The 17,429-nt window shown below is 42.3% G+C and overlaps 6 protein-coding genes across 6 annotated transcripts; 4 read left to right on the forward strand and 2 right to left on the reverse strand.

Annotated features, from left to right (window-relative positions):
* Window positions 1-202: 202 nt before the first annotated feature.
* PHALS_00685 (START-like domain) lies at window positions 203-1,837 on the forward strand (the record flags this gene model as incomplete). The annotated part of the gene is made up of 1 exon (XM_024730405.1): window positions 203-1,837. The coding sequence occupies one exon, from the start codon at window positions 203-205 to the stop codon at window positions 1,835-1,837; it is 1,635 nt and encodes a 544-aa protein (XP_024580685.1).
* A 611-nt stretch (window positions 1,838-2,448) lies between these two features.
* On the forward strand, window positions 2,449-2,976 carry PHALS_00686 (elicitin-like protein; the record flags this gene model as incomplete). Its single annotated transcript, XM_024730406.1, has 1 exon — window positions 2,449-2,976. The coding sequence occupies one exon, from the start codon at window positions 2,449-2,451 to the stop codon at window positions 2,974-2,976; it is 528 nt and encodes a 175-aa protein (XP_024580686.1).
* A 434-nt stretch (window positions 2,977-3,410) lies between these two features.
* Window positions 3,411-3,965, forward strand: PHALS_00687 (elicitin-like protein; the record flags this gene model as incomplete). The annotated part of the gene is made up of 1 exon (XM_024730407.1): window positions 3,411-3,965. One exon carries the CDS (start codon window positions 3,411-3,413, stop codon window positions 3,963-3,965), a length of 555 nt encoding a protein of 184 aa, XP_024580687.1.
* A 2,200-nt stretch (window positions 3,966-6,165) lies between these two features.
* On the reverse strand, window positions 6,166-6,517 carry PHALS_00688 (uncharacterized protein; the record flags this gene model as incomplete). Its single annotated transcript, XM_024730408.1, has 3 exons — window positions 6,166-6,281; window positions 6,358-6,418; window positions 6,485-6,517. 3 exons carry the CDS (start codon window positions 6,515-6,517, stop codon window positions 6,166-6,168), a joined length of 210 nt encoding a protein of 69 aa, XP_024580688.1.
* A 1,391-nt stretch (window positions 6,518-7,908) lies between these two features.
* PHALS_00689 (uncharacterized protein) lies at window positions 7,909-8,266 on the reverse strand (the record flags this gene model as incomplete). The annotated part of the gene is made up of 2 exons (XM_024730409.1): window positions 7,909-8,081; window positions 8,167-8,266. 2 exons carry the CDS (start codon window positions 8,264-8,266, stop codon window positions 7,909-7,911), a joined length of 273 nt encoding a protein of 90 aa, XP_024580689.1.
* Window positions 8,267-14,306: 6,040 nt separating this feature from the next.
* On the forward strand, window positions 14,307-14,517 carry PHALS_00690 (uncharacterized protein; the record flags this gene model as incomplete). Its single annotated transcript, XM_024730410.1, has 2 exons — window positions 14,307-14,418; window positions 14,474-14,517. 2 exons carry the CDS (start codon window positions 14,307-14,309, stop codon window positions 14,515-14,517), a joined length of 156 nt encoding a protein of 51 aa, XP_024580690.1.
* Between the last annotated feature and the right edge of the window lie 2,912 nt (window positions 14,518-17,429).

Below are 17,429 nucleotides of genomic sequence, written 5' to 3' on the forward strand. Positions count from 1 at the left end.
ATAAAAATATTGCAACTTAAATAATTGCATTGTTATGTTGCTGTGGCCTGATCTAATTGGGTAAATAATCCAATGAGACTGATGGGCTGATGGGATCGTTGGAAAGGAAATTAAACACCTTTCTCCGCGCAATTTATCCGGTTTTCGTTCTGTCGTTAAGATGCCAGAGCAACTCGTTGAGTAGCCACTTCAACCGCTTGAGATGCGTCTTCCACTCCCCAATGATTTCTTCGCTCCTGTTCGACTGTCGGAAAGCGAAGTCCATGACTTGAAAGCTGTCGAGGCACAGCTCCTCTCCGCATACGTGGCCAGTTACGAGGCGCATGTGAACGACTCGAATTGGAAGCTTGTAGGACAGCGTACTGGCTTTCAAATATTGCGCCAGCGACAGAAAAAGGTAAAATGGTCGGGTAGTATGCAGCTAGAGCCAGAGCCGGAGCCAGAGAGGTGTGCAGATTCGAGTAGTCGCCGACGCACTGACGAAAGTGAGCTCCCAGCGCTTCGCCTTGTTGGTAGTGTGGATGGCACGTTAGAAGAAGTTTTGTACGGATCTACGTGGAAATCCGGTCGGGAAAGGGCCGCTAGAGCCTATTTAACTGGAGATGGAGTGTTAGATGGAGCTATTCTTTGCTCCATTGAGACACCGTCGAGTGTGGACCCTTATCGATCGCTGAGTGTTAAGTGGGCATTGAGACGGGGTTCTCACGGTGGCTTAGTGGTTAAACATAGGGACTTTTGTTATCTGGCCGCGACAGGTATCGTGCATTCGCCTCTTTCGGGTGTCAAATTGGGCTATCGATTGCGTCACTCGATTACATTTCCATCCTGTCCGCCATTTCAGAACCATTCGGTGGTGAGAGGACAGATATTTTTTTGTTCATTGTTCAGACAGCAAAGAAATGGTACCGTTGGAGTTTTTCATGAAGGAAAATATGATGTCGGCGGAGGAAATGGTAGCATTGGTCTAAGCGTACCAACATCCATGGCTGAAGAGAGCCTTGTCGAGACACTTTCGAGTTTAGCAGATATTCGAGCTTGTGCACTTGTAAAAAAACTGACCCGAGTAGTGGAATACATGGAGGGGGAGCGTGGAACTGCTTCGCTGTCAACTTATTCGGTTCAGGAGTCACTTGATGGCGAGAGGCGTTGTGGAATGTGTCTACGCTGTCTTGGTGACGTCTTGAAACGTCGCTGTGCAGCATGTCGTCATTGGACGTGTACAGAGTGCAGTGAACGTCAGAGCATTATTTCGGTGAAAAGAAGGGAAGAGAAACATGGTTCTGTAGTTACTCGTTGTTTCTGTAAGGCCTGTGTAGCCAAGGTGCTATCTGACGATGTTACGAAGTACTCGTTGTGCAATGCTGATGACAAGGAGTACGAGATACCCTGTAGAAGGTGGGGTCACGATGACATCTCTGATGGAGAAGACAATAAACATCATGCGCCACATCGACAGTTCTCGGTGGAACATTTCTCAAATTATTCGTCTCACTCAGACGAGTTCATTTATCTTCGAGAGCGTCAAATTCTATCTAGTGGGCTGAATAGCATTAATTTGGGTTCATTCTCGTCAAATTTACGTAATTCCACGAAACAATTCTCAAACAACAGCGACGAAAATAATACCGTCAGTACATCGCCAGTTGAATGTCGTCGACGGCGCAGCGCCTCTTCCATTCCAGCACTTGCTTATGCTTCCGACACTCTATACCAACGCCAACCACGGCGGCGACTTAGTTTGAATGCACCGGACATTATGCTACGAAGTGATGTGGGCCAGCGCAACTGGGAGTCTTCCACATCAGCATTGTCCCTCCAGTCCCCGCAAAGAATATAGCTTTTTGATCGTTATTTGCCGTAGAAACTTTTAGGTATATTGCTATCAGCGCCGATTTTCTATTCGGCAGCATTGGCTTTTATTTGAAACGAAGTAGTTAGGTTCGTGCTTGTACATGAACTTCTAGTAAAAAGAAGCGGCGATAGTTGATTGAAACTTTACCTATTTTATCAGCGTTAAGTGAACCTTCACTGTTAGCATTGGTGTTGCACGGAATGAGTAGTAACTGCGTGAAGAACTAGTTTTTTTCTGGTTTTGTACATGGCTTAAGCAACGGAGCGGCAACGAGAAGACTCTACGCTGATTATTGCGATACATTATTTATTTGAGACATGGGGATACGTTGCGGCATTGCTCTCCGGAGACGTTAAGGGATTGGCTCTCTACGGAAGCCTGTCTTCTGAGTCATTATGCCTGTCTTATGCGTAACTGTTCTCTCTTACGACTTTTCGTTGAGCCACAGACAACTAGATCATACATACACTTGAGAATTTAATTCTTTGAACACAGTTAAACATTTTAGTATACCCATGAAGTATTTCACCTACCTACTGCTTGCAACTTTGACTAACGCGCAGAATGAGACCCAAAGGTGCGATATGGGAGCCATAATGGGTACATTGCTACCGAACGGCACGACTTGGCAGGAAAACTGTGCCAATGCGACGGGTGTCAATGTATTTCAAATCATCACATTCCCTACAAAAGAGGAGGCAAAGAGGGTACAACAGTCGCGCGACTGCGTCAACTACATCAACCAGCTAAATCAAGAAGCCAATACCGCTATTCAGTGTGAAACGACGATTGGTAACCAGACGATCGCCTTTGCGTCGCTACTCACAGACTTACTAAAAGGCAAATCCAGTAACAAGACCAAGCGAATCGTCCATCACCAGAGTATGTCTGGTAGCATGTCTGGGAGTGTCTCGCTCTCGACTAGTGACTTTAGCAGCGACTCAACTTCCTCCAGTGGGTCAACTATGAGCAGCTTGGCGTCAGACGACGAAGCTTCAAGACCATATGCAGACGATCAGGAGGGCAGCACCAGCCCCTCAACTAGTAGCGCTAGCGTTTTTACAGCCACCACCTTTCCCTTCGTTGCAGTAGCCGCTACCATCTTGCTCGCTGTTGCGCTTTAATCGATGGACCATCTATGCTGATATTGAATTTAATACATCTCGTTGAGGTGGACACACTAATTTTACTTTACACTTAACATGACCTTATTATTACTTCGCGTTGCCATGAATTGGAAAGGTAGTGCGAGCATGAGCACCCATACTTGTTAACCCAATACAGTATGTAGAATACTAAGATTCGTAAAAACGGTGCAGGAATAAAGCTCGAGATTAGCGAGTCATACAAATTAGCTCTCATGAGGATAGTAGCCTCGTACATATGGTGCCACAAAGCTGTATGAACGGAGTGGGATAAGCAAGGGCAACGATCAGTCAACGCCTTCCCGCACTTCCTTTGATCGGCAGTCGAGGCTGTTTTTACTACTACGCTCCTTATCCCCACTTGCCAATTTCTTTCAACCTTAGCAGGTATCCAGCGTTCTCGTCGCTCTACCATGAAGGCTGTTTTTCTATCTGCCACAGCTCTGATCGCTGCTGCCACCTATTCGAAGGCCGCTGACTGCGACATGAACAAAATCGAAAGCCTTCTCTACCCAAATGCCACCCAAGGCCTCGCATCCTGCGCTAATGCTACGGGTATCGACATCTTTGCAGTGAATCAATTTCCCACTTCGGATCAAGTAGAATTGCTATCCGAGAATGTAGTATGTGCCAATTATTACAACCAAATCAACCAAGTTGCCAATGCTGAGATCCAGTGTAATGTCACGATCGAAGGTGTACCCGTCATTTTTGGCGGACTAATTGCCGATTTTCTCATGGGTAAAACCGGAAACGAGACTGACGAAAATAGCGGGTCGATTGAGTTTCAGAGCGAGAGCGCATCACAGTATTCAGACCCAACCAACCAGGATAGCTCGGCCGTCGATTCTGACTCAAGGTCTAACACTCCCGATGATACTACTGATAGCAGCGGGTCGTCACGTACGCAGCTGTTTTCCTTCTTTGCTTGCGGTCTAGCCACCGTCATGATGATAGCTTACCAATAAAAATTGTGTCAATCCTTCGTAAATATACCATAGCGTTTACTTTATACTCGACGCTGTGTGTTGGATTGAAAATTTTCAGAAAATACAGAATGCGCATCGGGAAGGCTAGACTTAACGCAAGGAGCTGTGCTGAATGAGCACATTTATTGTAGGTTATCTTGCCATTCAAATCAGAAGTACACACTACCTAATTTACTCAGTGGTAACGACAACCCTGTAAATGCCTCCCGAAAATAAGCTTGGCATTTTAGCTATAAAGGTGTGAGTAAGTTACTGATATTTTGAGGCATGTTGAAAAGTAAAAAATATGAACAAAATTTATTAGTAAAGCATACGTCATCTCGATACCAAAGACCTATATAGCATGTGTAAGGATTTACACTTTATAAGCAGTCAGTCTGTATGAGTCAGACTCACCAAAAACGCCTCAGCAGTAAATGGATCAAGATCAAAGCTCCGGTAGACTTATAAAGTCTTACTGTTATTAGCAACATTACATACACTAGCTCATTTTTTTATGTCAGAACAATCTAAGTGATTATAAGTTTTCCACTTCACCATGTGCAGATCAAATATCTTACGAGGACGCGAGCTCACTCATTGCTCTACACAGAAGTGACCCCCATATTGCTCATCAAGCAGAGAAGGAGAGCAGGCAAAAAAGGCTCACAAGGTTGCCTCTCGTGAACTTTCTCAATTCTAATGACACGTCGACTTTCTATGAAAGTAGAAAAGTGCGTCCGATGCAGACATAGTAATCTCTCAGACACGCTCCCGGAACTGCGCATTTAGGCCAGCTGGCCTGAGATTTCACCAGCGTATCAGAACCTGGTTTGCTGTTTATAGTAGAAGAATTCTCAGTTCCAGGTTTGATGACGATTGGCCTGTACTTTGCATGTCACACGAACTCTGGTAATAGGTGTGTGTGTCACACGAGATGGGCATGGTGGACTGCACCCAAATAAGAATACGGTATGCCAGTAGTTATGCATGTATTAATAAATAGAAATATACAGGAAAATCTAATTTAAAATGTAGAGATTTTTTTAAGAAAATTTATACATTTAAAATTAGGCGGCTTTGCCGCAGATAGAAATAAATAAAGTCAATTTTGGATTTTAAAAGGAAGAGTTAATTAGGCTTGGGTTAGGGCAATAATAACACTTGGAGTAAGCGGATCGCGATCCGCTAAACTCGTACTTGTTTTAAGTATAGAACGAAAGGTCCGTGACCTAACTTACGCTTCCTCAAAGCGCAAAGCTAGGACAGCCCCGCTGCAGCATCGGAGTTGACCTTGATGGCGGAGTCTTGGTGAGGCTTTAGTATGACCAAATAACTACTGGGTGAATTTGAGAGCCCTCCTTCACCAAGACCGGAGCTACTTTGTAGAGGTGACAAATAAAAGTGGGGAATAGTGAACAAATTGTCAAAACAGTAAAACTGGTTGAGGCGATGCGAAACGCAACTTCAATGAGTGGGGATAACTCTCTCGAGCATAGTGACTATTTGGTTTAAGTGCTTTGAAAGATATCCTTCTCTAACTATGAACGTCCTCTGTCTGACCGTGTGTCGGAGGATGTCTTTCTCGATGTATGGTCAATACGGTAATAATACTCTAGAATAAAGCTTACCAACACTTGCTGAAAACCGCGGATCAAGACTTGAGGCAATAGCAACCACTAGGCCATGTTGGTGAACCTTTGGTGAGTAATAATTCGGCTTTATCCTCGCCCATAACCGATGCACCATCTTACTTAGACAGCCAACAAAGACCATAGTGCGTGTATGCGTCTAGTCTGAAGTATCGATGTAAAAGTTTTGCAAACAGACAGCCAACATTCTACCAAACGATAAAAATAAAACTTATTAACTTGCTCCATTTGCACGGCTAGGATTATAAATGATGGCGAAGTTTCCTGTTAGTAAACATCGTTAGCTTGTACGCATGTGAGTGACCAGAACAATTTCATCACACACTTCCCGATCGGGTAGGGGCAATGTTCATGATGAGTCTTGTCACTACGCCGTAATATTGCTCAAACAAGGAGCTGTCTCATCGCACGAAGAGCTTTTCAATTGTACCAGAACATGAGCTTAGCTGCTTTTCCGGTGCTGTAGTACCAATTTAACGACCACAAAGTCCTTCAATTTATTGCGAACACCACTAGGAATAAATTTGTCATACTACAGGACACTTCACCTAATGTGTTGAGGAGAGACTACTAATCCCTGGGATAAAAGCTATATACAAGCTCTGCGGACCTCCAATAAACCACTCGGTAGACACGTACTCGGAGTTACTGAGCACTGTCATTCCTTGACAAGGATAAATCATCTATCATAACGTCAAGCCTTTGCGTTTCCACTTGCGCCTCAAAACGACTTTATTTACCGCGAATTGCCTTGGCAATAGCGCCACGAAACTCTTTTGAGTCAAATACCGGTGTCAAGTCCTGGAGACCTCCACATACGTCAAATTTATAAATCTTGTGATAAACCTAGTAAGATCCCCGCTTTACTAGGTTAGGAGGTAATGAATTGTATACGTACATGCACATCTCACATTAGTACTTATAACGAAAGAGAGTTATGTACTCTCAAAATGAATAACTCGCTGATAACGTAAGCTGGTAGCCGCACGCAATGCATTCAAGAGTTTATTTTTGTGATTTTAAACACGGTATAGCTTTCGCGATATTTGAGCTAGTTTGTTCACTAGATGAAACCTTCATCAATATAGGCTAGTGTAAGTACTAGGCATCGGAGAGGCTAACAATCCGGTATTTAGAGACGACTGGTAAATTTGATCTCCATACGGCAATCATTGCGAGCTCTCACAGCCAAAGCTTTTTCTGTGCAATGCACAGCAACTCTGTTGCAAAGTCCAACTACAGATTAGTGTATGAAGTTTAAGATAGTCTTCATTTTCAATAACAAAGTCATCTGTGTAATGTACATAATATAACACTGTTGTATCTCGGCCTTAGCGTGATCTCTTAACTACCATGATGATTTACAAAATTCATAATAACACTCGATGCGATCAAAGAGATGGTTTAGAGCAGAATACCGTGGGACACGTGGCTAGCCTCACGCAATACCCCATACAATTTTATGTGATAACAACAAAAGAGGCATTATTTATAGCTAGTCTTTACTTCGAATCTAAGATATTTAATATGGCTATGTGTAAGTACTAGGTACTTGAAGAGCTTGGAAGTCTGAATAAGAATGTAGATGATATGTATTATGTTTACGTATCTGGTCTAGACATAACAAAAGACATACTTGAAAGAGTGAGATTTAGTTGTTTCTCAGGCATTATGGCAATCGGCGACCAAAGGCATAGAAGCCGTTACAGCTTACCTTGGGGCTCCATCAGTGTTGAAAATGATAAAAATATACCAGTGGGATTAGCATTAGCTTTCAAAGAAATCTGAAAGCAATGCCGCTTATTTTGCGCGGCACGCCCTTCGAAGGCAGCGACAGAGAAGTAGCATCCCATGGATGCAAGAATTAAGATATGATTTCTCCAAAGACACAGCAACATTGTGTCGCGCTAGCAGTTTTTACATCAGAAGGTCGCACGCGATAATGGACACTAACGTGAGATTTTTTGTGAGTGCGATAATGTCCACATCTGTAGTACACAAGCAAAAGAATTCCCGTATCCTTGATTTGCCTAATCTTTTTATCTCCTACAGTCACAGCTTTACTTACAAGTCAAGAAGAAAAGCAATTTGGGTGTTATTTCAAGAGTTAGAAGCTGATGTTTTGTCATAGACGATATTTTTTCGATCTTCAAGTTGAGACCCTAAGAGCCGCGACCCGTTCTGTGATCCTCCGCTTGAATCCACACATTTTGAGAAAGCGGTGAGTGTCGCATTGAATGCAAAAAAGGCCTCGATATACAAGAGTTGATTGGGTTGCGTGAGGCAGGACTCTAAGAGCGTATTGTAGGCGATCGAACGGTATGACAGCGATCACCTAGCTGCTGAGCACATAATACACATCGAGTATTTATGTCCTGAGTACTCCATCTCTCGATGGATAAGTGCGTAGGATTGACCTCCAACGGTGGGTTAATCGATATACCACCCATAAGGAAATGTAGATCTTGGATCAGTTCAGGGAGGCAAATGTAAAGGTGTATATATGTTAATCGAGTGGCGGTAATTATTTGTGAAAAAGTGGATCACACTGCCCGTGTTTGTAGAAAGCAAACATTCAACGCCCTGCTCCTTGTAAAGCAGATTAAGGTAAAAGTTACGTGCGATCACGTGATCGTAAGTTGTTTTCATCTTTCTATAACGTTAGTAAACTTTTGGACAGCACTGTTAAATACTTTGGTTCAAGACTCGAATTCGGGATACAGTGTCATGCTGATTGTGGTGTGACTAGAACGCCATAAGCCATGAGTCATGATCGATTAGAAGACGAAGGCGTTATGTGCAAGGCGCTCACACTTCAACAGTTTCCTCGCCTAAAATGCATTTTTTTTCTTGTGCGGGCACAACTGACCAAAATAGTCAGCAACTATATTGTTGAGAGCCTTACGCAAACTCGTCAGGTAGAAGCGGCTCCAAGGTGCGGAATCTAAATTTGACGAGAATGATCGTCGGTATGTCGCCGTCTCACGACTGTTTCTTTAATGAAATGTGTATTTCTGCCGGAAGCTTGGGCTCTTAGAGTTCTGTTCGGATGGGAGGGTGAGTGTAGCCCTACTAGCATCGGCGGATTCTCTTCTTCTCGTGCTTTCTTAACGCGTATGACTAGATGAACTACCTGAAAGGTTCTACTTCATGTTCGACGTCATTAAACGCTTTATTTGATGAGGAAGGCGGGATGTTCACTAAGATAAACAGTCATACGAACTCACCAAATAGTGGCAGAACACCTGCGTATTAATCGAATACTACACAGCATTGTCGTTCCCCCCAGCAGAAATATTCACAAGATTCAAATGCTCCCCACGTTTCGTTCTGCACTGTACGACCGCTCTCGTTCCTCGAGGCCTCCATAGCAAATATGCATATGTTAATTTACTCAGGTCAAAGTGTACACACCGCAATTTGAGCGCCGGATGGTGGAAGGCACGATACCTTAATCCTTGGCTTCAGAAGCCAGGTTGTATGAAGCGAGAGTTTGGTATTATTCGCCGAATGCGACGTCAACATTAAGGTGGGTAATCACGCTTAGGTTAATTACGTTCTGACAACAATTCTGATTATTGCCATGAGCCTGTTGGTGCATCCACTAGCCAGATTATGAGATCGAAACCAGGCCGGGCCACATTTTCTTGTGAGACGATGCATTGAGCAAAAATGATCTCTTGCTTACGGAAATAACAACAGAGCGCGTGCTGAGTCGCAATTATCATCAATGCTGTGATATTCTTGACGAATGCTACTTTTCGAGCTCTCATTGTTTTTAAGGAAAGATCAACGTCTCTACCTGACCAAAAAACCAGCACAGTCGGGGTGTACTAGTCGACTCACAATTTCCTTTACATTAAAGTGACCGCTCTTGGCTAATCGAGCAAAGTCGGCGGACAACAAATCTCATGTGTATTACTCTCGCCGGTATTCTTGTTTGTGGTGGTAGGTCAACAATATCCGAGAGCCCCGTCGAGCGCTTAATACACAATTGGGTCATCTCTTAGACATGTTCGTGGACCCATGCAACTGAACTGTTAGTTTAAGGCAACCTAAACAATTTAGAGCAAATATCCGCTCTGTCGCAGAGATAGCCAGCTACAAAGGACAGTTTTGGCGTCGAATTGTCCCGAGCAGGTCGCTGCGCATCCGAGTGTATTGCCATTGGTGATTCGACGCTCTCGTATGGCTTTTGTACGACCTCATAAAAGGCTGGATTTGTGATATTCTTTGAAAAATTATGCGAATGAATCAGTCCGTTTTTGGTAAATTAAGTCCTTAAAGCTATAGACTAGATGGTCAACCGTATAAAAACACTCTATACTACGGTTGACCTATCACACCACACTTAAGACTTCAAGTGTGTTTGGTCTGTTTGGCAATTATAGATTCCTTCTACTTTGTTACAGCTCCAGCGCATGATGTGTAGCCTCTTCAATGTGAATGTCGATTCTGCTAAGACGTTTTGTCGGGATAAGTTTGTGAGTCGATCTATACCGAAAAACCATCACCAATTAATATAGGAGCCGTTTGTGGTAGTGTCAACAAATACGGAGTTAGACAAGCGACATAGAAGTGTTGTAAATTACTGAGTCAGAACGAAAATTTGATTGATATGAAGCGTATCGCCCGATCATTATGGTTGCTCCGTGCGAGAACTTGTAGAATATCATTTTCCAAGCTATCAACGCGTTGTAGGTTTTGTACATAGATAAATACATCATCTGTTAAAATTTGACCCACATGGAATATAATCTCAATTTAAGCCAATGCTTACCTGCAGGGCATTTAGCAAAATAATGTTCTTGAAGAATTACGCGGTTATCCTCACGTAAACGATGTCATTGACAGCAGCAAGATTTGAAATATAGTCCACAAACACGGCAAATTTAATTACAGGACCCTTCTGTTAAAAGCAAATATATAATGCATGCAATTTAATTGACAACTGGTAAAAAAAACGCTGTCGATTTTGGCGGGAATTCTAAAGTTGCTATCTCTATTACGTTAGTATTTATCCGATGTCCAATCATAGATTGAAGTCCTTAGCACTCAACAGGACCTTTAAGCTTTTCTACTAAGGTGTCCAGGTCGAGGGGTTTGTCTAAAAATTGCAATTTAGACCCTCATCACGATATACAATTCCATCCTACCCGTCAGAGGAATTATTTGAACGTTACTCCTTCCCATCAGATGATCTGTGCTCTGATATTCCAGCCTTTCGGTTAATCTCTCGGATTGATATAGCTTTAATTACAACGAAAAGTTACATCCAAATTCAAAATGCTTTACTTTGAGCTTTCATCAAGCAATGCATGTAGTGTCTGACTCGTATACTATGACGTAGCATTTAACGTTACACGACGTCAGCATTATGACATGTAACAGCTCATGTTGTGGGCGATCAGACAGCACATTCGGCGCCTCAATAAGCTGGATTGGTCTGTAACTTACCCAAATTATTTTCTCGGATATTGAAAATGACCATCACATCTTTCTTCATAAAGATTTATCAGCGATATCGCTGTGCGTGAGAAGCATGAATTAGAAATGGTAGGTGAACCATGATTCATAGTAAGTCGCTTCTTAACATGAAGTAGCTCAAACTTTGCTGGCATTGTACACTGTCGAACTTGAGCACAATGGTGCGTTTATATTTGCCTTGAAAAATGCACAGACCTATGACAAAGGTTGAAGCGTCACAAAACATGTGAAATGATAACAATGGGCACAATAAGGCAAACAGCTGGCCTTCTAAGGAAGCTGAAAAAGCTTATTTTATCTTCTCCATAGCATCATTTAGCATATTTTTCAGTGAACTAGCGAGCAGACTTGCTATTACTGCATATCTAGCACTTTGTTTGTATTGCTAGTTGGCCAGATCCAAGCCTTCAGTACAATGTTTTCGGATACTGACACAGCTAATCTAGTATGGCCTTGATCTCGGCAATATTTATCGTTAAAAATATCGTGAGCTATTCCGGAAAACGTGTTCTGTCAGCATCAAAGCCACATCGTGTTCTGTCAGCATCAAAGTCACATTTAAACTTTTGGGATTTTTTTAGTACATACTTTCGAGGACTGGTCGTAACTCGCTCATGTGTCTTTCCGCATTCAGTTGCCGTGATCTGTGCGGCAATGGACGCATTTATAATCGACATATATCGATTCAAATGTTTAAGAAGGCCAAACCAGCTATGTCAAGAGATGTAATCAAAAGAAAGGTATATTCACCAGCTACTGGAATATAACCGGCCACTCAAACAAAATCTTTTTCGGAGAGCTCACTGGAAATTTCTGGCACTATTAAGCAGCCGCTTTGTGGCCAAGAGCGCTGGAGAGGACACACCTGACCGTGTCATATTGCAGCATATACTTTTAAAAAATCAGACTGCACAAATTTGCGGATGCATTAGTCTTGTCATTACAGTGCCTAGAATTGCCACTTGCTGTTACCCTTCGAAAATCGGGCCGAGTAAGTTTTTTTTATTTGAACATATTTGCATAGCTAAAAGGGTCGATGACATCGCTTTTTCGGTAAACGCGATCGACGTATTACGCTATATTTTGTTGCAGAAAATAAACTCCGACTCCTTTCTTTTTAATATAATCTGGTGAAACATTCGTTGCGCTCCTCTTTTCATGACTCCTCTGCCTACTATCCTACAGCAACATTGTGAAGGTCCGTCAATTTTTTGATAATAACTATTCATGTTCTCGCTCTCATGTTTTCTGTCTTTTTTAAGTAACTATCCACGATGGGTGATGAGCTGAGCTCCATCCTTAGTCCTAGTAGTGTCAGCTCGGTAAATTACCATCTTGTGGTTCTTTATACAGAAAACCTTGTAGAAATCTTTCGCGCTCTTAAGTTTCCACCTGGGACAGTAAGAAAGACTAATATCCTTTTGGCCACGAAGCTCATATGCTACGCGCGATAAGCATTTTACTTGATCTAACTGATTTAATGGTACCCCCCCGCATCGAAACAAAATGAAGAGATTTTTTTTAATATCAGAGTCCGGTTCTTCTGCCATCGAGACACGTTAGACTGTTTTTGCTCTTAAAAATGCGGTAAATGTCACCCACATTTGTTTCACCGGAAGTAATATCGTGAATCCCGACCTTTTAGACGAAAAAATATAGCCCGACATACAAACATCGGTAGAGCGCGACTTAAAGATGCAACATTCGTTCCCGTGCAAAAACGCACTCTACTTTCTAGCCGATGTGGGCCTCAAACTCACCATAGCTCCAAGAGCAAAGAAATGCATGGCACCTTTTGATTGCAGCTATCAGTCCTTCCATGATCCAGTGTTTTCGTCCAGTCCGCACTTAAACTATGATTTAATTCCGGATCAAGAAGTGAGGCCAAAATGCATGATATTAAAATCATGGTATCCTTTTTGATATATTTAAATCATTAGAATAATATTTTACACCATGATAAGTATCCCGGCTGCATGAATTTAGCGTCCACACTTGCGATTCTTAATGCTCGCGAATGTTTTGACTGTGATTTCATAACATGCCTGCGGCTATCAGATTTTTTCATCAATATACAAAGCTGGTAGAGTTTGTGTAACGACAACAAACCAAGAATGTTAGCCCCATTTCATGAGGGGTAGGTCAAAATGACTGCAATTTAGATATGTCCCAGCTCATTCCCAGTATGTCACCCTGCGCATACAAGAGCACGTCCCTGTTCGAAAAGTCAGCGACACCAATATTTACGGTAAACTCCGTACGGTCGCGGCTCGAACATAATCTTTACCGTCGAACAGTAACTCTGAGGAAGTTCTGGTTGTCGAAGCGAATGCGAGTTGAATTTCGAGCCTCAACGGTTAGATGGAATGTCGACAGACTCTTGACGGGAAATATCGGCCGATATGTTCTTTTTGAATTTCGCAACACTTGGACATTCTACCAAAATTATTTTCCCTTGGCGGGCTGATATTGAGTTTTACCCCGCGCAGGATGTCAGACCAGGCAGTGCATGTACTCACGATGTCTGTCGCTTATTTGTTTAAATCGGAATGGAAATGCATTGTATACAGAAACACCACAAGCTGATGGCCGTCTCGCGCGCAACCTACTTGCTTGTAGACTGGTAAATGTCTTTGCGTCTTAACCACTTGACGCTGAACTCGAATATGCTATCTCTATACAGCTCTGCAGAAACTTGTGGTGTATTTACTCACGTCTGGCTGAGAATGTTCCATCAGCGTGACTTCAGAGCTGTAGAGCGCCCCAGGCACACGTATCGCTTGGACCAAAAACGACGATAGTATATCACGCCTTTCTGGCTGGCTGGGAGACAGAAATTGGACCACCTTTGTAGCATTCTCATCAAACAAGGGTTCATCAGTCCAGCCGACGAGTGCTACCAAGTACAATGGGGCTTACGCATGACTAGTACAAAAAAACCTTTCTTACATATGGTAAGCTTGTAAAGTACATCCAAAAGCGAAATCAAGCGCTCCTAGAAATTAAAAATTAGCTTCTGCTAAACTCAAGAGTATCTATATTGGGAGTTAAGTCAAGCCATTACAGAAAGCAATATATTTCGCTATCTACATTACCGACTACATATAACGGAAAATAGCAGACCACTGCGAATTTTCTAGATCTCCACTTTTCAAATCCATTCTACCTGATCCGAACCACTACCTCGTTATTAAGCTTGATCATGAATCTTAATCTTGGTATTTCGAGCTTGACTCTATTGCTGATGGACATCAGCGACAATAATGTCAGGTGTATGGGACCATGTTTTGATACGTCCCCAAATATATGTCACGGTTGTTTTTCCTGGGTAAAGATTGCATGTCTCCTAATTGTCTTACCGCTTTGCAGGCAGTGAAGAATACGTCCCGGGTAGATCAATTTATAAGACCTAATCTTAAAAGTACCAAGTGCGATGTGGATGTCAAGATGGCTGCTGATCACGAGATGATTGTGATATCATCAGTCATGCTCGTCCTCAACTACCAGCAAAGTTATGCACCTGGAGCAAGGGCAATCTTTAATTGCCTACCACGAACACAGGATGAGTTCGAATGTACTCAAAAAATTGATAGCATTGAAGTGAGGTCGCAACTTAGCCTTATAAACCAAAGATACTGCTGTGTATGTAGTTCGATAGCATTATTATAAAACTATGTGTTTGTAGCATAGCGTCCGCCACTTGGCGCATGGCGTAATTTTGATATACAATGCCTTGTATTATAGTGTCAAGCTACATTCATGAGGGTCCAATAGAAATCAGTTCTATATCATAAACTAGCCTGCACTTGTTTGAGTAACGAATTCCCGAAGGGCTCTGTCGGTCGACTCAGCATTGACATTCAATCCTTCGCACCTTTCAAAGCGAGCATGATGGGTGTATATATTTCTTTACCGTTATAAATTAACATCCCCAAATTCAACAGCGCTGCTCACCAGGTCAAGTATCTTTTTCCACCTTAGCTTGACAGGGATTCTATTATCCACCACAGTCACAAATCCTCAAGCTTTTGTGATTTGACATTTGTAAGCTGTATTTCGCATTAAAACACAATATCTGCTTCGTCAAACGTGGTTGTGTAAGCGCGGGAGATCTCATCGCAAATCATACATATACGGACTTTTTATTATGGCAAAAGTCAGTGTTTCCAGACAAGGATTTGCCTGCTTAGATGTCTTAACCCTTGGACAGAGCTGTCTAGTTTTCTCCCGCTTCATGGTCAGAGGAACTTTGACTGCACATGTTATTTTCGTGCGAGCATTTGCAACTTCCGTCGTTTAGAATTTCTCTATGCGATGAATACCTCGTATGCCGATACCTAATAATCCATTCTTGTAAACAATCTCCAAGATTGCACGACGCGCAGATTTTTCTTTGCAGCACGGCCAACTATAAGATTACAGTTCCATAGAAGGGCTAGATGCTTGCCTCACGGCAGTATTCGACTGTAAGCCCACCTACACTTCTTTCATATATATCTGAAATCGTTGCATCATCGCAAACGCTTAGCTTGTAAAAGCCTCCAGGAAAATTATTCCGGTTTCATACAGTCGGACCAATGATTGTGTTATACCCTCCGGGCAAAGATGACAGAATTGATTTAGTTGCCTTGATTTGTTCCGAAAATGAAACAGTAAGCAATTAGAAAATGTACCCACTGTAATAGTACGTTTTCGGAAGCCCGTTCTCCAACTGACACCAAGCTTTAATATATTCAACAAAGCTCGCCACGAGCCTCGCTTAAATGATTGTTTTCTTGCCTTGGCTCGTTCGCTTCGACAAATAGCCAAAGAATCAATTCATGAACCGCAAAGGCGCATAGACGATGGAATTTTAAGATAGCTAGATACTTAGTAACCCCTCGAATAAAGTAAGATATTGGTTAGAATAACATCTTTAGCATAACCTATGGTGTGCACTATCCAAAACCTCTTGCTTTCGAAGTCCCATCTGCTTGGTTAGCATGATTTTGCTTTTAAGCGGCATTATAGTACCATCTTTGATACTTTTGAGTTTGACTGTGAGTCCGAGAGACACGCGTTAACAGTAGAGTGGGGTGCATGTACGTCAATACAGTATCTACTCGGTTATACCTGTGACAAACACAGCGCTGTAGAAAAAAAAAGAGATTACTCGCATCTTTCAAGGTCAAATTAGGACCCTCTCCTCCGATGGATAAAGTCCCGCGCCCCAAGCGACAAATTACGGACCCGAAATACTGTTCTGCATCTAATGCTGAACTCATCACTTCATTAAACAACGCGGGTCTTGATACGAGCTGCCACTAACGGGAACGGATATCCTCTATGATGATGATAATTTATTTCCTGAAAACGATCAGCCAATATGCCGGTCAATTAATTTTTTGACTGGAATTTCAATGTAAGGCCCAGACCGAAAGTTAGCGCTTCAGGTTATATACATTTTTATCAGATATATCCGTATTGTAAGAATTCCCACAAAGTTTATTGCAAATGCAGTATTCTCATTGGCTCAAGAACATCTCTATATTTTTTCGAGGTCATCTCATTAATCAAAACCTGATGGTGAGGTTGCAAAGGTGGGATTTGTATTGGTGTATAAGAGAATATGGATACTTGAATAACGATGCCGAGGCTAGAAGCAATCTATGAGGTCGACACCACGCGGTCAGGGTATAGACTGTTACCGTCAGTAGTACTATTGCATTTTGTTTTACGACATTTAATGTAAGTTTTGATGTTCCCAACACAAAAAAATAAGCAAGCAGAATGATGTTCTACAACGGATTCGATCCCGGGTCTACTTGAAAAAATGCCAGCTATCCTTATCGCTAAGACCAAATCGAAGGACACACAAAACGTATGTATATATTTATTTGAACGTACGAACGACCCACATCAAAGAAGGACATAACTTACATCGTGCATGGAGTGGTGATAATCTATCACATTTCAGACGGCGCCCGAAAATATAATAACATGGTTGTGCAAAATGTGAAAGAAACTGATGTTTTGTCAATGTCATCAAGCATTGAGTATATCTTAGATTTATTCGTAAGTCATTGTTTTAGAAGTCGGGTAATGAAAGAATGAGTTATTATAACACTCGGCAATAGACATAGTGTTTTCACCTCTGAACTAAATTTGAAGCTTTTGGGTGAACAGTTGCGCTTCTTTCGCATAAACTAAACCAGAAGGCAGACAAAAGCAAACTTGCCTTTCGATTTGGTCTTAGCGATAAGGATAGCTGGCATTTTTCGAGTAGATCCGGGATCGAATCCGTTGTAGAACATCATGCTGCTTGCTTTATTTTGTACACACTTCT

The sequence above is a fragment of the Plasmopara halstedii genome (assembly GCF_900000015.1).
Source record: "Plasmopara halstedii genome assembly, contig: Scaffold_1211, whole genome shotgun sequence".
In the NCBI taxonomy this organism is placed as follows: Eukaryota; Oomycota; class Peronosporomycetes; order Peronosporales; family Peronosporaceae; genus Plasmopara; species Plasmopara halstedii.